Genomic DNA, 18998 nt, shown 5'->3' on the forward strand with positions numbered 1-18998 from the left:
TGTCTTTAATGGCCACCGGCGACATCTTTAGTATCTTTTTTTTTTTTTTTTTTAAAAGGTCAGGGGAGCAGCTGAGTTATTACAGCTCATCCGGAGGGGAACATACATGTCTAACAAATTTCATCCATCCAATCAATTTCACTCTAAACCACGAATCCAAACCTCATGGTGGCACTTTTGGAAATATCAGGGGATCACCAAAGGATTCATGCACAGGGAAACATGAACGTCTGCACATTGTTATCAATCTATTATATTTCAATATGGACCAAAGCAGTAGGCCTATCAATAGGACAATCTCTAGAGCTCGCTGCTAGTGTGGCTGAAATTAGATATTTTTGCAGCAGTTCCATTTTCCTGCCAACTATAGTGTAGTAAGAATGAGAAAGGAAGATATTTTTAAGGCAAATTTAAAATGTAATTTATTCCAAGGGTCTCCGTTTGCTGCCATTACCCATTAGTCCTTACTCTCTTATGTTATTTATCCTGGACAGCTGCCTATCTCATTACAGGGTCTGTGACATGATGTGAAAATAGTCACTATTATATTCTCACTCATAGCCTCCTTACTTCCAGCAGCCAAGTGCCTAACCCAGAAATCTGTTACTTACCTCATTAGCTCTGCTGGCTAACTCCACTCTCCGTTGAATAGGAGACGAAGCCAAGGATGCATTCAAGAACCTGAGATGCCAATCAATGAGATAGATTGTTAAGTTTTACAAACATTGCCTTCTGCACAGTTTCACTGACTGAACTTTTGCATCTTCAGTTTGTGTTGCTCCTTTCTGGCTTGCTTACCTGTCAATCATGTATCCTCTCCTGCAGCCATACGTCCCCCTTCATCTCCTTTTCATGCCCTTTCACCCATCTTTCTCTCCTCCTGTCTGTCTTCTCCTGTCCTCAGCGAGATCCCGGCAGTGTCTCTGTGCCCTCCTGACGGCGAGTGTTCAGCTGAGGCCCAGTTGACAGTCACCCAGTCTGAAGGGGAGCTATGTGACAGCTGCAGCAGCCTCAACAGACCCTCTTCCTCCTGCCAGATTTATCACCAAGTATGCACTGACTGTACTGTGCTGTTTAGGATAGAAATGTGGGGACTCATTAAAACAGAGAGGTTAGAAATAGATTTGGGAGGTAGTGACAATAAAAGTCATTGTTTCACTCAAAAGACATGAATGATACCAGAATCCTCTATGAGTGGAGACAAATATACACAATTTCTGTGATTTATATTCGGCATATGCCTTTTCTATTTTCTTTTCTTCATTAGGTCCCCCAGTGTCCTCAAGCTGATGCCTACATATCGCCACATCCCCGAAAATGTCCCCACTGCAGCCATTATGGTCCAATCAAGCCAAACGCCCGCCACGACAGTCATTCAAACACAACAGGTCCTCACGCTGAAGGAGGCGTCGTGGTGAAAGTGGAACACAGTCGTAGTTCTGCCCATCAGACGTCTCGCCACAGCACGGTGAGATGTCATTGGCTGCGTGGGCCAAACGAGAGCCGGACACAGAAGCCGACGCAGCGCCGTGTGGTGACAGTAAGGTGTGTTCAAATGACTAGTGGGAAATACGCCTGTTTGGGTTCTGGCAGGGAGCTAGATGAGATGATTGATGCCACCCAGAAGCCTGTAGCTTAGCATAAAGCCTTGAAACAGCAAGTCTTGCTCTGTCCAAAAGGTACAAACTACACTCAAACTCACCACTAAAGTTCCCTAATCAACATGTGACATCTTATATGTTTAATCGGTACAGAATTAGTGTAAACACTACTGTTATACGGGGGGCTGTGTCGGACGTTTCTTTGGCACTTAAAACTTTAACCATAAAATGTCAGGGCTAGGCTAGTTGTTTCCCCCTGTTCCCATCATTTATGCTAAGCTAACAGACAGCTGGCTGTAGATACATATTTAACAAGCATTTTGTGTGGCATCTTTTTCAAATTATTATAAACAAAGCTCTCAACTGTTAACAGGGACAGAGGACTCTACTGCATCCTGAGAAAGTAAGTACTCAAACCAATTTCCACTTTAACGGCCTCTCTTAAAGTCTCTTCTATTCTGTTATTATAATTATTCTTTACCCAGTGCCATGTTTTGGTCTTCTGTGGTTGTGTATTTGGCAGTTATTCCCAGGTGTTAGTGGACTACCCGTTAGCCGTGTTGGTGGGTTGTGCCGTGCTGCTGCTGGGATGCTCACTAGCTGGACTCTTCATTGGTCCACTGCCAGACTTCTCTGACCCGCTGTTGGCGAGTCTCACACACACACACACACACACACACACACAGTGTCTAAAATGTAATCCTGCAGTCCCCCTTGGTGCAGCACATGTATAGCTACTGTCACCCTTCTGTCAAGTCTCCAACACAAACCTCCTTCACCACCTTAGGCTGAGTCTTAATCTTAATGACTGTTTCTCCAATGACGCATGACCTCAGCCATATCCATTTACTTCAGTATTATCTCAGATCCAATGAACTGCACTGAATGAGATCATGCTCGCTGTCGCATTAATTAAATACATCTTCTCCCCTTTGAGATGCAAGCTTTCAGGATAAACACAGATTAAAACATCATTATGATAACAATCAAAACAATGCAGATTTACAGTGAATCTAAAAAGATTTACATACGATTGAGATATGATGGCTTTATATTGTAAGTGTGGGGCTCTCTTTTCAGACAACATGAAACACTCATTTACCAAACAAGCTCATTCAGACAACATTACAGGGTGCTTGTGATGCTGATGTATTCAGAAAGCTGCTGCAGTGCATTGATGAACCCCAGCGTCCACACTGTGTCTTTCATGTTGATGTGTGTGTGTGTGTGTGTGTGTGTGTGCTCTTTTCTCAGGGCTTTGAGCCACGGGGAACATACATTGGAGTTCGCCAGTCCAGCTTGTCCGAGCTGCAGGAGAACACTGGCCCGGGGAGAAAACTGTCTCCTTTGCCGCAGCAGCTCAGTAGAAGGTCAGCAGAGAGATTCAGCAGAGTGCAGGCTTTCTACACAGAAGGACATGCTTTACAATTATGAGTTGCCATGCTGTGTGTCTAGGTTTGGTCGCTGGTCAGGGCTCTAAAGCTGCAAACCTGAGTTTTTGCTTCTTATATAACTGTTGCTGCAGTTCCCCTCGCGTCTTTTAGCTCCTTGTTATGGTTTTCCGTCCTACGACTTTGTTTTGATTCCCTCTCACCAGTGTTTGCAACGACAAAAAGTTAGCGACGGAGACCAAAAATAATAATAAATACATTTGGACTTATATTTTCCAGGCAGCCAGAAGCACAGCTTTAAATAAATGTTGCTCCATGTCTGCTGGATGTGACAATGTGTCAGAGTTGGGTTTACAGCTTATTGGATAGCCCCCAAGTGGCCCAAAAAAACACATTGTTGTGAGACTGACACATTTTCCACCTATTTGGAACAAAATGTTGTTTTTTTTATAAATCAGGCTGAAACGGGCATATGTGTGTGTGTGTGTGTGTGTGTGGGCTTCTGTCTGTGCTAGTTTTGGGGGTGCCGTCAGCGGTGGCAGCCAAGATGCCTCCAGGCTTCGCATCAAGAGGATGCTGGCCAGGGACTCGTCTCCAGACACGTTCCTCTGTGATGCTCCAGGTGGGTCAGTCCTGATCAGCTGGTCCCTGTCAGGACATTTTTTATTCACTGATGATAAATTCATTTACCACACGGACATAATCCTAACTGTAGATTTTTTTCACATTTGACAAAGTCACCAAGTTATGAGGGATATGTAACACTGCTGGCTCCAGCATCCTCAGCAGAGCAAGACAATGAAATGGAAATGATTAAAACGATGGAAATCTGATGAGTGCTTATTCAACAGTTGAGCAACTTGCATATGTGAATCCTGTGGAGTTGAAGCCAAAGCTTTTTAGCTTGTTCGGGAATAATCAGCACTCCCAGCAAACTAATGAAAACAGTGCATCATAAAAACAACAGTTACAGATTATTGGTTAAATGCAAATTAACAAAAAAGTTGTGAGATTGCAAGAATGCATTTCATTTAGCAGGTTCCCAGATTTCTTTTTCTAAGCTCTATTTTGAAATAGTGTGCTGGCAGATCAAAAACAGGTCATTGGTTTGCCGTATAAATACACAGAAAACTCCCTAAATGGATTTATTAGCAGTTCCCAGCCTTGAGGTTTTCACTTTCTGAAGCCAAATTTTGACTCAAAACAGACGGGAGGATAGAACACACAATAAATGTGTTTCTAGTCTGGTTTGACAGTGGTTTAACCTTTCTCACTATTCCAACAAAGCGATGATTCATGTTGAAACCAGCTGTCTCTCTCCACGCAGGCGAACATTTGGCTCAGCTGGTGTTTCGATCAGAAAATTCAGCCAGTCTCTGGAGTCTGAAGGCCATCCACGCCATGTGTGAGATGGAGCAATCCAGGGTTCGCTCTGATCTACTCAGTCTCACCTTTGCTCTTCTGCCTTTTGCTTCATTCGTCATCTCTTTATTCATCAGCGTCTGTCAATCTCTGTCCGTGTCTCGTCTCTCTTTAATGTCTCAACCCGCCGTTAAATACTAAGGAAAAACAACTACTTCATGTGCATTGTCTTTTTCGTGAGTTTGTTTCAAAACTGGGCATGTGTTCAAAAGATCTTTCACTCGTCCGATACAGATTCGCTCCCAGGCTCAGTTCCAGGACTTGTGCCAGCAGCACGTGAGGGGGGAGGCCGAGGGAGCGTCCAGGAGCGGCTGTTGTCCAAGCTGGTCTCTGGGGAATTACCTGGCTCTCCTCGCCAACGCCTCCTGCTGCCTCAGTCTCACCTCACACCAGGTTTTGTAGATTTCTTCTTTTTTAAGAATTTACCAAACAACAAGCTACGACATGAGTTGTAATTAGGTTTTTTTGTAGATAGTTCACTGCTCATCTTGTGAAGTTAACTATCCAGTGCGAGAGAACACTTGCTTTTTTTTGTACTTAAGAGTTAGATCAGAAGATGAGGAGTAGGAATGATCTCCTCATCATATTTTCCTGCAGAAAACAAATGTGCACATTTCACAAAATATTGACATTTTCCTTAAAGTTAATGCTTCAGGTGAAGGGAAAGTGGATACGGCAATTTAACGCTGAATTATTCGGGTCTGATGTTTTTTTCCCTCCATTTTCTCCCTTAGGTGTCTGATTCTTTGAACCTTCTCCGGAAATGTGGTCCCTACTATCACGAGGGGCATCTAGTGGAAGCCTGTGTCGAGAGACCCGACCATGGCGGCTGTTCCTCTGTCCCGTCCCGCTGTAAACAATCTCGTGTGGTGTTCCAAATCCTGCACTTCCTGGTCGATAAAGACTTCCTCAGCCCGCAGACCGTTGAATACCAGATCCCTACGCTGAAATTCAGCCTTCTGTTCTTACCCGTCGACAAAGGAGAACACATGATGGAGATATACATGAACAATATTGAGGGCAGGGAACTGAGGTACAACAACACCACTATCACTGGCATGGACTTTGGCATCAAGCAGAAGCTTTTCAAGTATTACCTAGCAAGAGATTCAATCTACCCTGTGCTAGCAGTTGCCTGTCTTCTTTGCACGATGGCTCTTTATCTCCACTCTCTCTTCATAGTGGCATTATCTGTGATAGCAATCACAGGCTCCCTCCTGACCGCCTATTTCTTCTATAAAGTAGCATTTCGCCTGACATTCTTCCCGCTGGTCAACCTCTCAGCAGCCCTTATTCTCTTGGGAAGCTGCTCCAATCAGGTTTTCATCTTCGCTGATTTCTGGAATCTGCAGCGATCCCAGAATCCGTCGGCCTCCCTTGAGAAGAGAGTAAACAGAGCTTTGCAGGAAGTCGGCCATTTGATTTTAGCGTCGGGGTTGACCTCCAGCGCGGCGTTTTTCTCTGGTTATCTCAGCAGCATCACAGTAATCCGATGTTTCTCTGTTTATCTAGGAACTGCTTCATTTATCAGCTCAATCGTGGCATTAGTTTGGCTGCCGTGCTCTTTCATTCTGCGTGAGCGTTACATAGAAGCGTCCTCTGCATCTGTAGCAGTGCAGGGATGGAAACCATGCTGCTCCAAAAGTGCCGGTGGCTTCTGGGATACGAGCTTGCGCAAGAGATGCCTCTTCACTCTCGGGCAGAAGCTGAGAGAATTAAAAAAAGGTCTCAGTGACACTTCAAATTTGTTATTTCTGAAAATCCTACCTTGTGGAGTGGTGAAGTTTAGGTACATCTGGGTGTGCTGGTTTGCGGTGCTGGCTGCCGGGGGCACGTACATGTCCTGCATTGACCCAGGCATGAAGCTGCCCACCTTAGACAGCAGGGTTGCTCAGCTTTTCCGCTCCAACCACCCGTTTGAAAGATACGACGCAGAGTATCGTCACATGTTTATGTTCGAGAGACAGAGGAATGGAGAGGATAAACCCGTTGAGTTAAAGCTTGTTTGGGGTCTCAAACCAACTGATAACGGGGATCACTTTAACCCCAAGAGCAATGGCTCTTTGGTTTATGACCCAGACTTTAACATGAGCCAGCCGGACGCTCAGATTTGGTTGAGGGATTTATGTGCACGGGTTCAGAACCAAAGCTTTTATTCCCCTCCGTCACCTGAGGATAAAGACCCTATGACAGACAATATCTGTCTTGTGGAGCAGCTAACACAGTGGGTGTCTGTCAGACGGTGCTCAGAGAGCGATGACTCCCTCCATTTTTGCTGTAATGACATCCCTTTCCCCTACCCTCCCAGCGTTTTTGAGAACTGCCTCAGTATGATGCTGGTGGAGAGGTATGCTGAGGGCCATCTGGCCCACAGCGGAGGCCTGTACTTCCAGCCAGATGGCAGGGTCGCTGCCCTCGTGTTGGCATTCAAAACCACATACCTCTACAGCTTCAACTTCAGCCGAACTAGTCTTTTCTACAGAGAAATCCTGACATGGTTTAACAGAGAAATGTCCGGCGCGCCACAAGGGCTGGAGAATGGCTGGTTCATCAGTCACCTGTCTCTTTTTGATCTACAACTAGCTTTAAGCTCAGAGACTCTCGTAGTAGCAGGCTTCTCAGTAGCTCTCACGTTTGCTTTGCTTCTCTTAACCACCTGGAATATTCTACTGAGCATATGTGGGACTGTAGCTGTTGGTGGGAGTGTTTTTGTCACTATCGGCCTCCTTGTTCTTCTTGAATGGCAGCTAAGCGGCATCGAGGCACTGTTTATATCAGCAGCAGCAGGGCTGTCTGTTGACTTTGTTGCCAACTATTGCATTTCCTACAGCTTGGCTCCTCATTCAGACAAAATTGGCAAAGTAGCACACGCCACTAAAATAATGGGATGTCCCGTAGCAATAGTTTCTGGTGCATTTTTTTCCATAGGGATCATCATGTTGCCTTCAACGGTCTTGCTGTTCAGAAAACTGGGGATTTTCCTCTTTTTGGTGAAATGTGTAGCATGTGGGTTCGCAACCTTCTTTTTCCAGTCCCTGTGCTGCTTTTGTGGACCCCAGAAAAACTGTGGAAAGATCTCGCTGCCGTGTTTCTCAGATCACAATGATGGCGCTCTGTCTTCTTGCTCGGCGGCAGAGCCCAGTTCCTCGTCATCGAACGGGTCCTTCGGCAGATCTAGAGTGAGGAGGAGTTACGACAAAGAAGCAGGTGGCTATCTCTACCCCGACCACCAACGTCAGCAGAGACAGAAGCAGACTGGAGCAGGGGGAGGCGGGAGCCGAGGGCCGGAGCAGTATGAGCTGCAGCCATTGGCCAATCGACTGAGCGACAGCTTTGAAAACAGCACATGCACCAGTAAGCTGTCCAACCGACCGTCTGTGCTGTCTGATGAGATCGATTACTGTGGGAGGGACATTGGCAGGAATAGCATAGGTGGGGACAGTGAGGAGATGAGCAGTCGTCAACACAAGACCTGCCAACCGCCTCCAGCCCTTCAGACTTCATCGCCGTACAGAGAAAACACCCTGTGGCCTGAAGATGTAGGGAAGGACAAACTGCTGTGTAAAACGTGCAGAGGTCAGTCTGGTGGGGTAAAGCACTGGAACAATACATCCTTCTCCTCATCCTCCAGCATGGAGGACACCATCGTCAGCCACACACTGGAGACCATTGACCAGCCATCTCACTGCAAAGACAACCACACCGGAGAGGAGAACTTCTATCCCCATCACCACTCGAATAAAAGGCACCTCTCCTTGCTGTCTCGGAGCTCCTGCGAGGGTCTGGAGGACTCTAATGAAACATGCCTGAGTGACATTGAACCAGGGCCTTCCAGTACGCAACCAAATGAAGGCGAAGAAGAAGTTCAGTTACAACCAGGGCATTTAAATGGGAAGAGAGACACGCTTCGTCTCTCACTGAAAGAAACAGTTTATGAGACTGGTAACAAGGGCCGCACCAGTCAGAGTGAAGAAGTTGTGATCATACCCAACAGTAAGCCAGACCTGCCAGACGTTTGGATAAAGAGAGATGGACAACGGGAGGACACATGTTGAGCAAAGATGGAGGAATCTTGGCAAACAATATACTGACATGTAGACACTACAAAAGGAGCATACACTTTTACTTTTCAGTAATACGTAACGGAAAAATAAGCCAACCAAATGTAACATGTGACAGCATGTTTGTCTAATGTTGCTGCCAGGGTTGTTTACAGGGTCAGATCGTGAGTGTCTCCTCAGCGAAAGGTCTAATCAAAGCATGACTTGTAAAAAAATACAACTGCATTTTCAGAAAGAAGACAATGGAAGATTAAGCTTTCTTAGGGAAAAAAAAAAAAAATCAAGTACTGCACCTGCAGAGTTTACTTTACTTTGTGCCTGGAACTTTTGTAACATCTGCACAGACTGGGTTATAACAACATACAGTGTCTCCATGCTGGAAATGACATCAATGAGCCACATACATGGCTACAAACAGAGAAAGAGCTGCATTGAGTAGCAAACTGGTTGGTTTTGCACTTGTGGCGATAATGTGTACAGTATGTCCTTCGTGACCATTGCGTAGAAAGCCAGAAAGCTACCGTTAGTAATGTGCCATAAGTGTCCTGGCTTGTTTGCATTTAGTGTTTCACTGTCAAGTTAAGAGTCAGGCTGTTTGTTCAAGTGTCGGTGCCAAATACATTCAATGTTTACTTACTGTATAAAAAGGCAAAAAAGGGTTTTTAAAGCAGATATAACTCTATATGTGGGTTTATACACTGTTGGTAAAGTAAGGTGAATGGAGGTCAGTGTCTTCGCCTTTGAAGAAGAGGACGCTTTAATCTCTACTTCCAAAGCAGTAGTTGTGCATCACATAACTGCTAGAAATGTGTACATAGAACTTGCTGCAGCAGCGTTAGGGGAACCTCCAAAACCTCTAAAAAAGCAAAAAAAAATAGATGTGCCTATATGGTCCTTAAGTATATAAAAAGAGGTAAGGGGTGCACCAGAGCCAAGAAGAGACTTTTTGTCTGATGTGCCAATGAGTAGCATTATTTTCAAGCTGTCCCTTTGTAAGAAGTGTTTTCTTTTGGCATCTTGACTATATAATCACACTGGGCATTCTTTGTACAATTATGTTTGGGTGTTCATTTCAAATAACAATCTTTCTCCAGAATTGCTGACTCCACCTTTAAAAAGGTCACCGCCACTATCATTTACAGGTGTCAATGTTGTTGATTTTTCACAAAGCTCAAATAAAATGAATCATTTATTTTCCGGCAGACTGTCTTTTTATTCATTTAAAATCATGGCTCGAGTACTGGGGAGATTACAGGCTTAAAGGATTACATTTAAATTAAAGCTATTTTCTTGATATTAAAACAAAGTAAAATTTCTATTCACGGCATAAACTGCTTGCAGCCAATGGAAAACATTTCTACATTCAGCATATGCTACGACAAGAAAATCTAAATTGACTCAAAGCAAAACCTCTCATGGGATTTAAATGTCTGGAAAAAAAACAAAAATGCATGGCGGCAGTAACCTAAACAGCAAAGGGATGAGCATCAGGTCAGCTCCAATCAGCCTCGACCCAGTCCTCATGGGCCCAATCGGGTAAACGTGTGGAATATTCAAAATCAGGTCCTTTGTAGCGCAACGCGTGCAGATACATGATGAGTTCTCTCTCTGTCGGATCTGGTCGAACCAGTTTACATTCACTGCACAGGTGGTCTCTAGTCTCTGGAGGACCTTTGTGAGTTGTTGCCTCCGTTTGATTTCCATTTGATTTGTTGGGTTGAGTTTTGACTGAGGAGGTATCGTTACTGTCTGGGTCCGTGCAGTCCTGACTCACCTTATCCGCTGTCTCACTGCCACATGTCGGCACCTGTGTGTCAATCTGATGACTCTCTTCACTTGTGTTGGCTTCAGAAGGGACATCCAATGGATGTACTTTCTCAGATGTTTTGTTTTTTTCCGCCTCTTGCTCGATCCCATCATCCGGAATATCCAGCAGGTGGAGGCTATCCTGCGAGCGATGTTCCTCCACCAGGGCCTGCAGCAGCTCCTCGTTACTCTTTCCCACCTGCCCCCCCCTCCCCCTGTGTGGACCCCAGGCCGAGGACCCATAGATGGGATCATTGAGGATGGGGAAGCCCAGGTACTGGAGGTGGACCCTGATCTGGTGTGTGCGGCCAGTCAGTGGTGAACAGCGGACCACGCTGGTTTTTCCATTAAAGCTAAGCCTCTGGAAGACGGTTCTGCAATCCTTTCCCTTTGGATCGACACGACAGAGGCCGATTTTAAAGGAAACGACCAGGATGGGCTCCTCGGAGACCAGTTCCCCTTCTGGAAACTCACCCTCTACTCTGCAAACATACTCCTTTTCAAGCTGTTAGAAAGTACAAATGTAAAGGATATTTTTGAGACCGTAACGGCAAAAGCAACTTTGATGCATCACGGAAAAAAAGAAGAAGACAAAAGCTGAAGAATACTACCACTGGCACACGTATGTGCACATGTCAGAGGTTGTACTGTGGATCCACCGCATCATGAACGTACCTGTCTGTCTCTCACCAACTGGTCCAGTTTCTTTGACGCCTCCAGTGTCCTGGCAAACAGCAGCACTCCCGAGGTGAGCCTGTCCAGTCTGTGGACTGTGTGGAGCTCAGAGATGCCTCGCTCTTTTCCCAAGATGAAAATCACTGTGTTGTGGCGGAAACGGCCGCAGGGGTGGACCGGGATGGAGGCAGGCTTGTTGACCACAAGCACTTCACCGTCATCCACCAGAACCTCCAGGGGTCTGCCGACGACAGGGGGCTCATGGCGATGCACGGTGTTCTTCATAAGGTCATTATTCTGTGGATGGTGACAATGGAGGTCGTTAAATATGAACATGTTTGCGATGCAGCATAAGGTTTTGGTTTAGTTGCATATTTCAGGGGGAATAGTTCTTAAACTTCTGCCACAAGAAAAGCTAGACACACATTTAAAAGTGAGGTCACATTGAGAAGCCTCACAATAGTAACTAGTTTTCTTAGATCAAACCTGAACTGATTTACATTTAAGTTATATAATATACCCATAAGATAACGCCTCAGACACACAATCATACTTGGTGACACTGACCCTGAGCACCATAGACAGGTCTTCCACAGGTGTCTCGTTCAGCCGGATGCGACCCTCTTTGGCCGCCTGCTGGTAATACTCGATGGACTCGGCTCTGAACTCGCTCTTGAACACCTCCAGGAGGCTCTTCCCAATCCACCGACCTTTGCAGTACGTTTTGAAGTCAAAGTAGTATGGATACACTTTGCGGAGGCCACCTTCAAAGTAGTAGGAGGTCTCGTCGAAATGCTCCTTGCAGAAGCTGACACCCGGGTTGCGCTTCTGCGGAGGGGGGATGTATCTCTCGCCCTTGCGGAGCTTCTTCCCTCCCGCTCCTCTCCGCCTCTTGCTTTGGCCTTTCGTCTCGGCTTCGCCCGCTTCGTCGCTCTTTCTTTTGCCACTTTCTGCCTCCTCTTTCGTTGTGGTTTTCTCGGCAGACACCGGGAGGTTTACCTCCGCCGGTGTTGAATTGTCGCATACTGCCTGCTCCATCGTCGAGCTGCTCCGTGTACACTGTGGATAATAAAAATGGCGATTCAGAGGACAATCCGCGCGATAAAACGAAGTAAAGTGACGCTGTATTTGATATATTACACGCCTATTAACGCCCGTTTGAGCCGAAGAGAAGAGACACAGCAAAGTACGTCTCCTCAAACCTCTGACAGACACACTCACGTGCATCGCTTTCTATCCAGAGGACCTTCTTGCTAAATGCGCACAGTGATGACGTAAACATGTAGTCCAATCAGTCCAACGTGTAGTTCAACCGAGTTCAACATGTCTTTGCGGTTTCTTCTTTTATTCTTTCTTCCTTAAGAACAAATTAACTGAGCCAGAGAGAATAATTTCCATCTGCTGTCCCTGGCCAGATTTTTTTATGGCAGCCTGAAATTACAAAATTTCCAATGCAACTAAGATTTCGTCGATAGACAGACAGTAGTATAGACAAAACTAATTCCCATCAAAGCAAAAATAAAAGTGTACCTACAGTATAAGCACATATAAAACACTGGAGGCACATACTAATCATCAACACTAAACTGGTAATCTGTATAACTATGGTGAAAAGATGACTGAGAAAAAATTGGTGTCAGACAACATTATATTTTATTAACTATAGGAACCTTGGAAAAAATCTTGTGTCCTAATCTCCTTCGAAATAATAAACGTGTCCGTGTCATTTCTGTAGCTCACCCTGACCCCGATAGAATAATTTGCTGGAGAAAAATGAAAACAATAATGTATCCATTTATTGGGTTTTATTAATAAATCGTACACATAATTCAATAGTTGAGTAGTAAAAAATGACGTGCTTCAAATCACTTTTGGCACAATGCCCCCTCTGCTCTACAGTGACAATGTCAAACAGGACATAACCTAAACATACAGTATGAAGCCAGTAAGAACAAGTTCTTACCACATTACATTGTTCATTTGCTGAATTTTCATTTAACTTAAAGTCACAAATGTACCACTCATCTGAATTTCCCACAAGCCAGAAGAACACATGCTGTAGCTTCTTAAGCTGATATTGCACTTTTCTCAAGGCTGAACTTAATTGACTTCCCCATATATACACTACTGTGAATCTCTTCGATCTCAGGCAACCTTGCTTTGTCGTTCTGACTCTCGAACTGACTCAGAGGATTCAGAGAGTAAGGTCATCAGTCCAGCGGTGGTCGCTCATTCAGCCGCTCACTGTTTTATCACTCGGAAGACGATCTGGTTGGGCAAACAGAGAAGGATCCTCCTTGTACGTTGCTGGGTGACAACCCAGAGGGGTAGGTGGCTGTTAAGACCGGAGCTCAGTGAAACCATGAGAAGCGCTACGGGGCCCCGGAGATGCAGCACCAACGCCACCTCCTGTAGGGGCAACCACACTGCAGTCAAAGCTCACCTCTGTGGAGAGAGGGAAGGATAGCATTAAAATGATCAGGAACAAGCCACAGGATGGAGGTGGATGTGACTCATGATGCATAAAACAAACCTATAGCTTCACCTACACGACACGCCTGAAGGGCTTGGCTTGGCATGAAAAAAAATCGACACCCTCGACTTCGGACCCATGTTCTTTCAATTAGACGCTTAACGATGGCCTTGGATATAACAACGGTTGACACTTTTGCCTTCTTAAATATCCGCGAAACCAGCTCAACGTCCATTTTTTTTCCTTCCTATGCTGTTGCTTCCTGCGCAGGTTCGACATGTGTTTGCTCACATATTTAGTTCTTCATGATCAACACACCAATAACCTAGATAATTATCAAAGACACAGGTAAATATAACTAAATGTATGGTTTAAATACACTTATACTGCCATCTACTGGGAGAAAGGGTAAACACCTTTACTCTGCATCTCCTCATAAATACTCTGCGTTCGCTCAAGAAACAGCACAATATAGTGGGAAATACATGAATGCTAACAGCAACAACTCTGTTGGTTCGCTCTAATTTTCGTTTTTGGACCAAAAAGGAAAAATGGCTGTGTTTTTCTGTTTTTGGTTTCAAACAGAAAACTGTATTTTTTTCTTCTGTATTTTAGTTTTTTTTCGACTAAACTATAAAACAGACTATAAGAATGTTTTTGTGCAATACCCAGGCCACTGACGCCTCTTGTCAGTCAGGGGGACGTAAACCACTCCCATCAACGCTTTCTTGAGAAAGGTGCCATCCCTCTGGCGATCGTACTGTTCCAACACCTGACTGCCACCGTCGGGGCCCACTGGGAGAACCAACCGCCCACCAGGCTTCAGCTGCTCCAGGAGCTTTGACAAACAGATGGTAGAAAACAGAAACATGTTCAAGAAATAGTTCAGGCTGTCCTCTGCATATTAGAGTTCCCATGAGAAAACACTTTAAGAAAAGAAATATATGTTATAGAGGCCGCTGACTGTTTAAGATTCACAGTCGATGTTCGATCATGCAGACAAATGAGGTTCATCGCTCTTGAGACCCACACCGCTTTTGGCTCAAGAACTTTTAAAAGTTTTCGAACTCATCTTTGTGTGAGCTACAGAGACATTTTAAACTGGATCATTTGATAAACACGCAAGTTTTTAATACAGGATTAAGTATTATTGGAACACTGAATGCACTTGTCCTGATACTGAATGACAACTCGTTGGTTGATGCAATTTGCTGGTCTGTTTTAAGTTTGTTGTCGAGTATATTTCAAATTCTAAGTTGGTTCTTTGTATTTTTATGTGGTGCGAAACCTTTATGCTGCCATTTTGGCCAGGACCCTCTTGGAAATGGGATTTAAAAATCTTATTATTCTGGTTAAATAAAAGATGCACTGCAATGTGTTTTAACCTCAACTCTCTGTGCTACATGCTGTTTCTCTTATTCTATTTTCATAGAAGTGAAAGCCATACGTGTCCTTACAGCCTTAGGAACAGTAGCTGCAGCTGCACCAACATGAATGGCATCATACGGCGCTCCTTCTTGGTGGCCGAGCCTTCCATCTCCCACTGTGGAAAGATGTCGGTATAAAGTTTTATAGTCTTTTGTGGCTGTTCACCATCAAAATAAAAACAAATGCATGACTTACCTGTAAGTTTGATGCGGCCAGAGGTGAGCAGTTCTGGGTCGTCAGCTCGCACATTTTTTATTGACATTTGAACCAGTTCATCAATGTGTTCAATACCAATCACACTACCACTAGGTCCTGTCTACAAACAAAAGAAAAATGCAGCCATTACACTCACTCATATAGTGCATTTTATACCAACTGATAGAAAACATGCAAAGTTTATACAGCACTTACCATTCTTGCAAAGCAGGCTGTGAGATATCCGCTTCCTGAACCCACATCCAGTGCCGATGCCCCTTCAGTTAGTTTGTCACTTAACAGCTCCAACGCATGAGCATGCTGTCAAACCACCATAAGAAAACATTCAGCCCATCATGTCTATGTACATCAATTAATTATAGCAGTTCAGTGTGAGTTACTCACCATGTGTGGTGCACTGATGGTCGCTCTGTAGCCTGTGATAAGAAAATGCCATAACACAGTCATAGGACACATCTGTGCTCATGAAACACAATGTTCCCATATTAATAGGCAAGTGTGTGCATGTGCCAATAATGAATACCTATGGATTGAGGGGAGTCTGCATACGGATAGTCTATTGCGTAGAGCCCTCTATCTGTAGCCAGCATGGCATCAAACACTCGGTCGCTGCGGATGACCCCGTGATCTGGAGGAGAAAAGAGTACATTATCAATTATGAATGTCAATTAGACTGAGCTGAACTGGAAAATGTGTGCAGGTTGAACCCTGTGTGTTTCCCTTTACCCTTTAATGTGAATGGAAAACTAATGAACACAAGCTTTTTAGATTAAAAGAAAAAGCTATATACATTTTTATAGCTAAGAGGTATATCAATATGTAAGTTTTGATAATTGTGTAGGATTTTGGTCATCGTAACATCATGATAAGGTATACATGTATTTTCTTTGTCTTAAATGCTGCATTACAGTTGAATAATGGAAGAACAAAGTATAACATTACATTTACACTTTTCCATCACACATTCAAATTGAAGCTTTGCGTTTCAATTTTAAAATGTTGCATTTAAGCTTATGTAATATTCAATTTTAACAGTAAAAATGTAACTTTCCAAATTCAAATTGCCACAAGAGTATCCATTTGTAAGTTCAATATCCAGAAGCCCTTTTTTATTTTCACTTCAATGTGTCTTGATGACTGTGAGTAATATAATATAATAAGTGTCTTATTCTTTTCTTAATTTTTAAATTGTCCTCCATATTACGTTATTATGTTAAGTCAAAGACCGTGCGATGTGAAGTGCATTACCTCTCAGCCTGCTGATGAGCTCTGCATGCGTTCTGCCGCTGGACATCCACGCCATGGTCCGGGACAGCAGCACACCCATCGGGACTGCCACTACCACCAGGCGCAACGCGGCGTGCATCTCCTACACTGGGTCTTCCTGCAGTGACATGATGATCAACCTTTGCAAACCCACATGAGACACAAATAACTGTAACACACATTTAATAGGCAGTAATAATCAGGTTGTCAATCATTCCTAGCAGAACTGAAATTGACAGAACAATGTATTCACAACTTGACAGTTAGCCGCCGAGCTGACCCTGCTCCATATTTTACCGCGATACAAACAAATTCACATTACATTATAAACCCATCATATCACTGAACAGTTTGTCAGTTTGTCAATTATTCAAATAATCAACAGAGATCAGCAGTACTTGTTTACCTCGATAGTTCGTCACCGAATCGGCTCCTTCCAGTTGGGACCAACTTCCGGACTCTTCTTCAGCGCCTGGCCAATCAGATGCGGTTTCCCACCATGAAGAATCAGATATCCAATCATTTTTTAGAACAGTTTGATGGGCGGTTACAATGTCCAATCATTTGCTACTAAATAAGGAAGTAGACGTCCCCTATTTAACACTGGATCATGGGCACAGTTAGCTAGCGAGGCAAATATTTAATCTTTAAAATTATACTCATAGAAGAAATAGCGATTATTCTACTAAGATTTTCACACAGGTAAGATGTGTTTGTAAATCATTAAGACCAAGAACCGTTTAAAAAACACGTGAAATACAACAATACTCAATAAAATAGGACACCAATGTAGCTACGCTAAGCATGTTGGTACATTAAAGCTCAGCTTTTGATTGTGCTTTGCATGCTGAAATCTGCGCAGTTTACCTTTTTGTCTCACGAACATGCCGGTTTCAATGCTGCTGAAAGACCCATAAACAAAACGGTGCTCATGCTAACTCGTATTGACTTATGTTCCAACTCAAGTCAGTTGACCAGAATGATTGAAGACTTCGAGGACGAGGAGGCCGTCCGGTCCAGCGGGGAGCTGTGGACTGAAATCTGCTCCAGTCTGCCGGAGTCGCGAGCTCAACCAACCCCGGAGGTCAACACGGAGTTCAGAGACTCATTCCAGCCAGCCGCACAAATCGGATTGCAGGTCAATGGACACTCAAATGGGACACATACTAGTTCCTTTATCACCCAATGGGAACCCATGGAGGATTCTCAGATCTACATAGCCAATTTAGGTACAGGCATCATTCCTTTCTCTTCCATGACTGCATGCATCATCTCATCTCATTTAGCTCACCCCGTCCTCATTATGGCATCCATCATCTCAATCAATTTGTATGGAAGTCCTGATGGGCATTTTATTTAACTATTTTCTGACAGACTAAAAGTCAGAAATGTGCTGTAACATTTTGATTTTTAGATTCAAAATAAAGTTGTTTTTTTTGTCCACATTTTAATGCAGAGAACCGCCTGAAGAAATTAAAGGGCCAATCAAGTGATGTGACGTCCAGGGACATGTTGCGCTCCTTGTCTCAGGCTAAGAAAGAATGTTGGGATAGATTTCTGCATGATCCTCATACCTCAGAGATCTTCCAAGGCGGTGACATGGATGATAGGTAGGTTGGATTATTCTTTCATATTATGATACACACACACGTACTTATGCCAGGACGCAAACATTATGGAAAGAGTTGTCCTTCCAGAAGAGCACTTCTATTGTTGCAAGGATCACTCGGGAGCTTAAAATAGACCTCTTCTCAACTTAATACCTTGTGTATATACTTCCCTTCCCTAGCGCTCTTGAACACTTCAAGAGGTGGTTGATTCCTGAGAAAGTGGCCATCAGCGCAGAAGAGCTGGAGTATCTCCTGAGACCATCTCAGAATAACGAACAGGCTGAATCCAACCAAACGCAAATCGAAGAGGAAACGACGGGAGAGAGTGCCGACCCCGAGGAAGATGGCGCTCACAGCCCGGAGAAATGAGTGTTTAAAATACGAACACTGAAAGAAGAACTCAATGAATGGCACCGACGCTCAGTTTGAGCTGTGTTATGTTATAGCAATGTTTTTGACAAAGCTTCGTCCTCTGTATCCCCAGAAGCTGAGTGTTAAGTACTTATTCAGGCCTCGTTATTCATCCCTTTAAGGCTTATTATCTAGTCTGTGTATTGATTTCCATTATATATGTTACACAAATGGCTCTCTACTTTGAATATACAGTATGTACAAAGGGTAATGAAGGAGGACATGAAGTATCATGTTGTAATTTAGGCTCTTGTGGCACCTTGCAGACATTATACAATTGTGTCATCTAGAGTGGGAATACTCTGATATATTCCTGAAATTATTGTGTAACATCTTTATTTTTGCCATAATGTTTCTACCAATAAAGTTTTACCCACGTTTCAATTAAAGCAAAGTATAATTGATTCTTTTAAATTGTCTGCAAATAAGCTGAAGCATGGACACGGTTATTTTGAGCTAGATAGCTGAGGTACTAAATTAGAACGTTCTCTGACTCTCTGAGAGTAGATGGTGGAACGTTTTGCAGGTTTCTCTCCTGTTGCCTGCCTTTCCCTCGCTGCATATCTTTAGATGGCAGAAAAGCTTCTTTTTGTTTTAAATGCATTTTCATTTCGACAGTGGAGAGAGGATCCAGCTGG

The 18998-nt window shown here is 44.0% G+C and overlaps 4 protein-coding genes across 4 annotated transcripts in view; 2 read left to right on the top strand and 2 right to left on the bottom strand.

The window, feature by feature from the left end:
- The window catches only part of disp2 (dispatched RND transporter family member 2), a gene marked incomplete at both ends in the record, with an annotated part of 10854 nt that extends 2385 nt beyond the window's left edge, over positions 1 to 8469 (top strand). Inside the window, 9 exons of the mRNA XM_079221497.1 lie at positions 905 to 1049; positions 1268 to 1545; positions 1975 to 2004; positions 2125 to 2248; positions 2856 to 2971; positions 3508 to 3614; positions 4320 to 4417; positions 4649 to 4807; positions 5149 to 8469. Coding sequence (XP_079077623.1) covers positions 905 to 1049; positions 1268 to 1545; positions 1975 to 2004; positions 2125 to 2248; positions 2856 to 2971; positions 3508 to 3614; positions 4320 to 4417; positions 4649 to 4807; positions 5149 to 8469 — 4378 coding nt within the window. The remainder of the gene's footprint in view (positions 1 to 904; positions 1050 to 1267; positions 1546 to 1974; positions 2005 to 2124; positions 2249 to 2855; positions 2972 to 3507; positions 3615 to 4319; positions 4418 to 4648; positions 4808 to 5148) is intronic.
- Positions 8470 to 9721: 1252 nt separating this feature from the next.
- Positions 9722 to 12183, bottom strand: rpusd2 (RNA pseudouridine synthase domain containing 2; the record flags this gene model as incomplete). Its single annotated transcript, XM_079221969.1, has 3 exons — positions 9722 to 10786; positions 10957 to 11253; positions 11524 to 12183. The coding sequence occupies 3 exons, from the start codon at positions 12181 to 12183 to the stop codon at positions 9968 to 9970; spliced, it is 1776 nt and encodes a 591-aa protein (XP_079078095.1). The 3' UTR covers positions 9722 to 9967.
- A 563-nt stretch (positions 12184 to 12746) lies between these two features.
- On the bottom strand, positions 12747 to 16442 carry pcmtl (l-isoaspartyl protein carboxyl methyltransferase, like). Its single transcript, XM_079232320.1, has 8 exons — positions 16322 to 16442; positions 15597 to 15701; positions 15458 to 15489; positions 15269 to 15373; positions 15053 to 15173; positions 14887 to 14972; positions 14098 to 14267; positions 12747 to 13365 (listed from the first exon to the last, which is right to left on the bottom strand). Exons 1-8 carry the CDS (start codon positions 16437 to 16439, stop codon positions 13329 to 13331), a joined length of 774 nt encoding a protein of 257 aa, XP_079088446.1. The 5' UTR covers positions 16440 to 16442; the 3' UTR covers positions 12747 to 13328.
- A 499-nt stretch (positions 16443 to 16941) lies between these two features.
- ccdc32 (coiled-coil domain containing 32) lies at positions 16942 to 18733 on the top strand. The gene is made up of 4 exons (XM_079232760.1): positions 16942 to 17041; positions 17306 to 17568; positions 17796 to 17949; positions 18129 to 18733. The coding sequence occupies exons 2-4, from the start codon at positions 17319 to 17321 to the stop codon at positions 18316 to 18318; spliced, it is 594 nt and encodes a 197-aa protein (XP_079088886.1). The 5' UTR covers positions 16942 to 17041; positions 17306 to 17318; the 3' UTR covers positions 18319 to 18733.
- Positions 18734 to 18998: the final 265 nt, after the last annotated feature.

Source organism: Taurulus bubalis, assembly GCF_910589615.1.
Source record: "Taurulus bubalis genome assembly, chromosome: 1".
Classification (NCBI taxonomy): Eukaryota; Metazoa; Chordata; class Actinopteri; order Perciformes; family Cottidae; genus Taurulus; species Taurulus bubalis.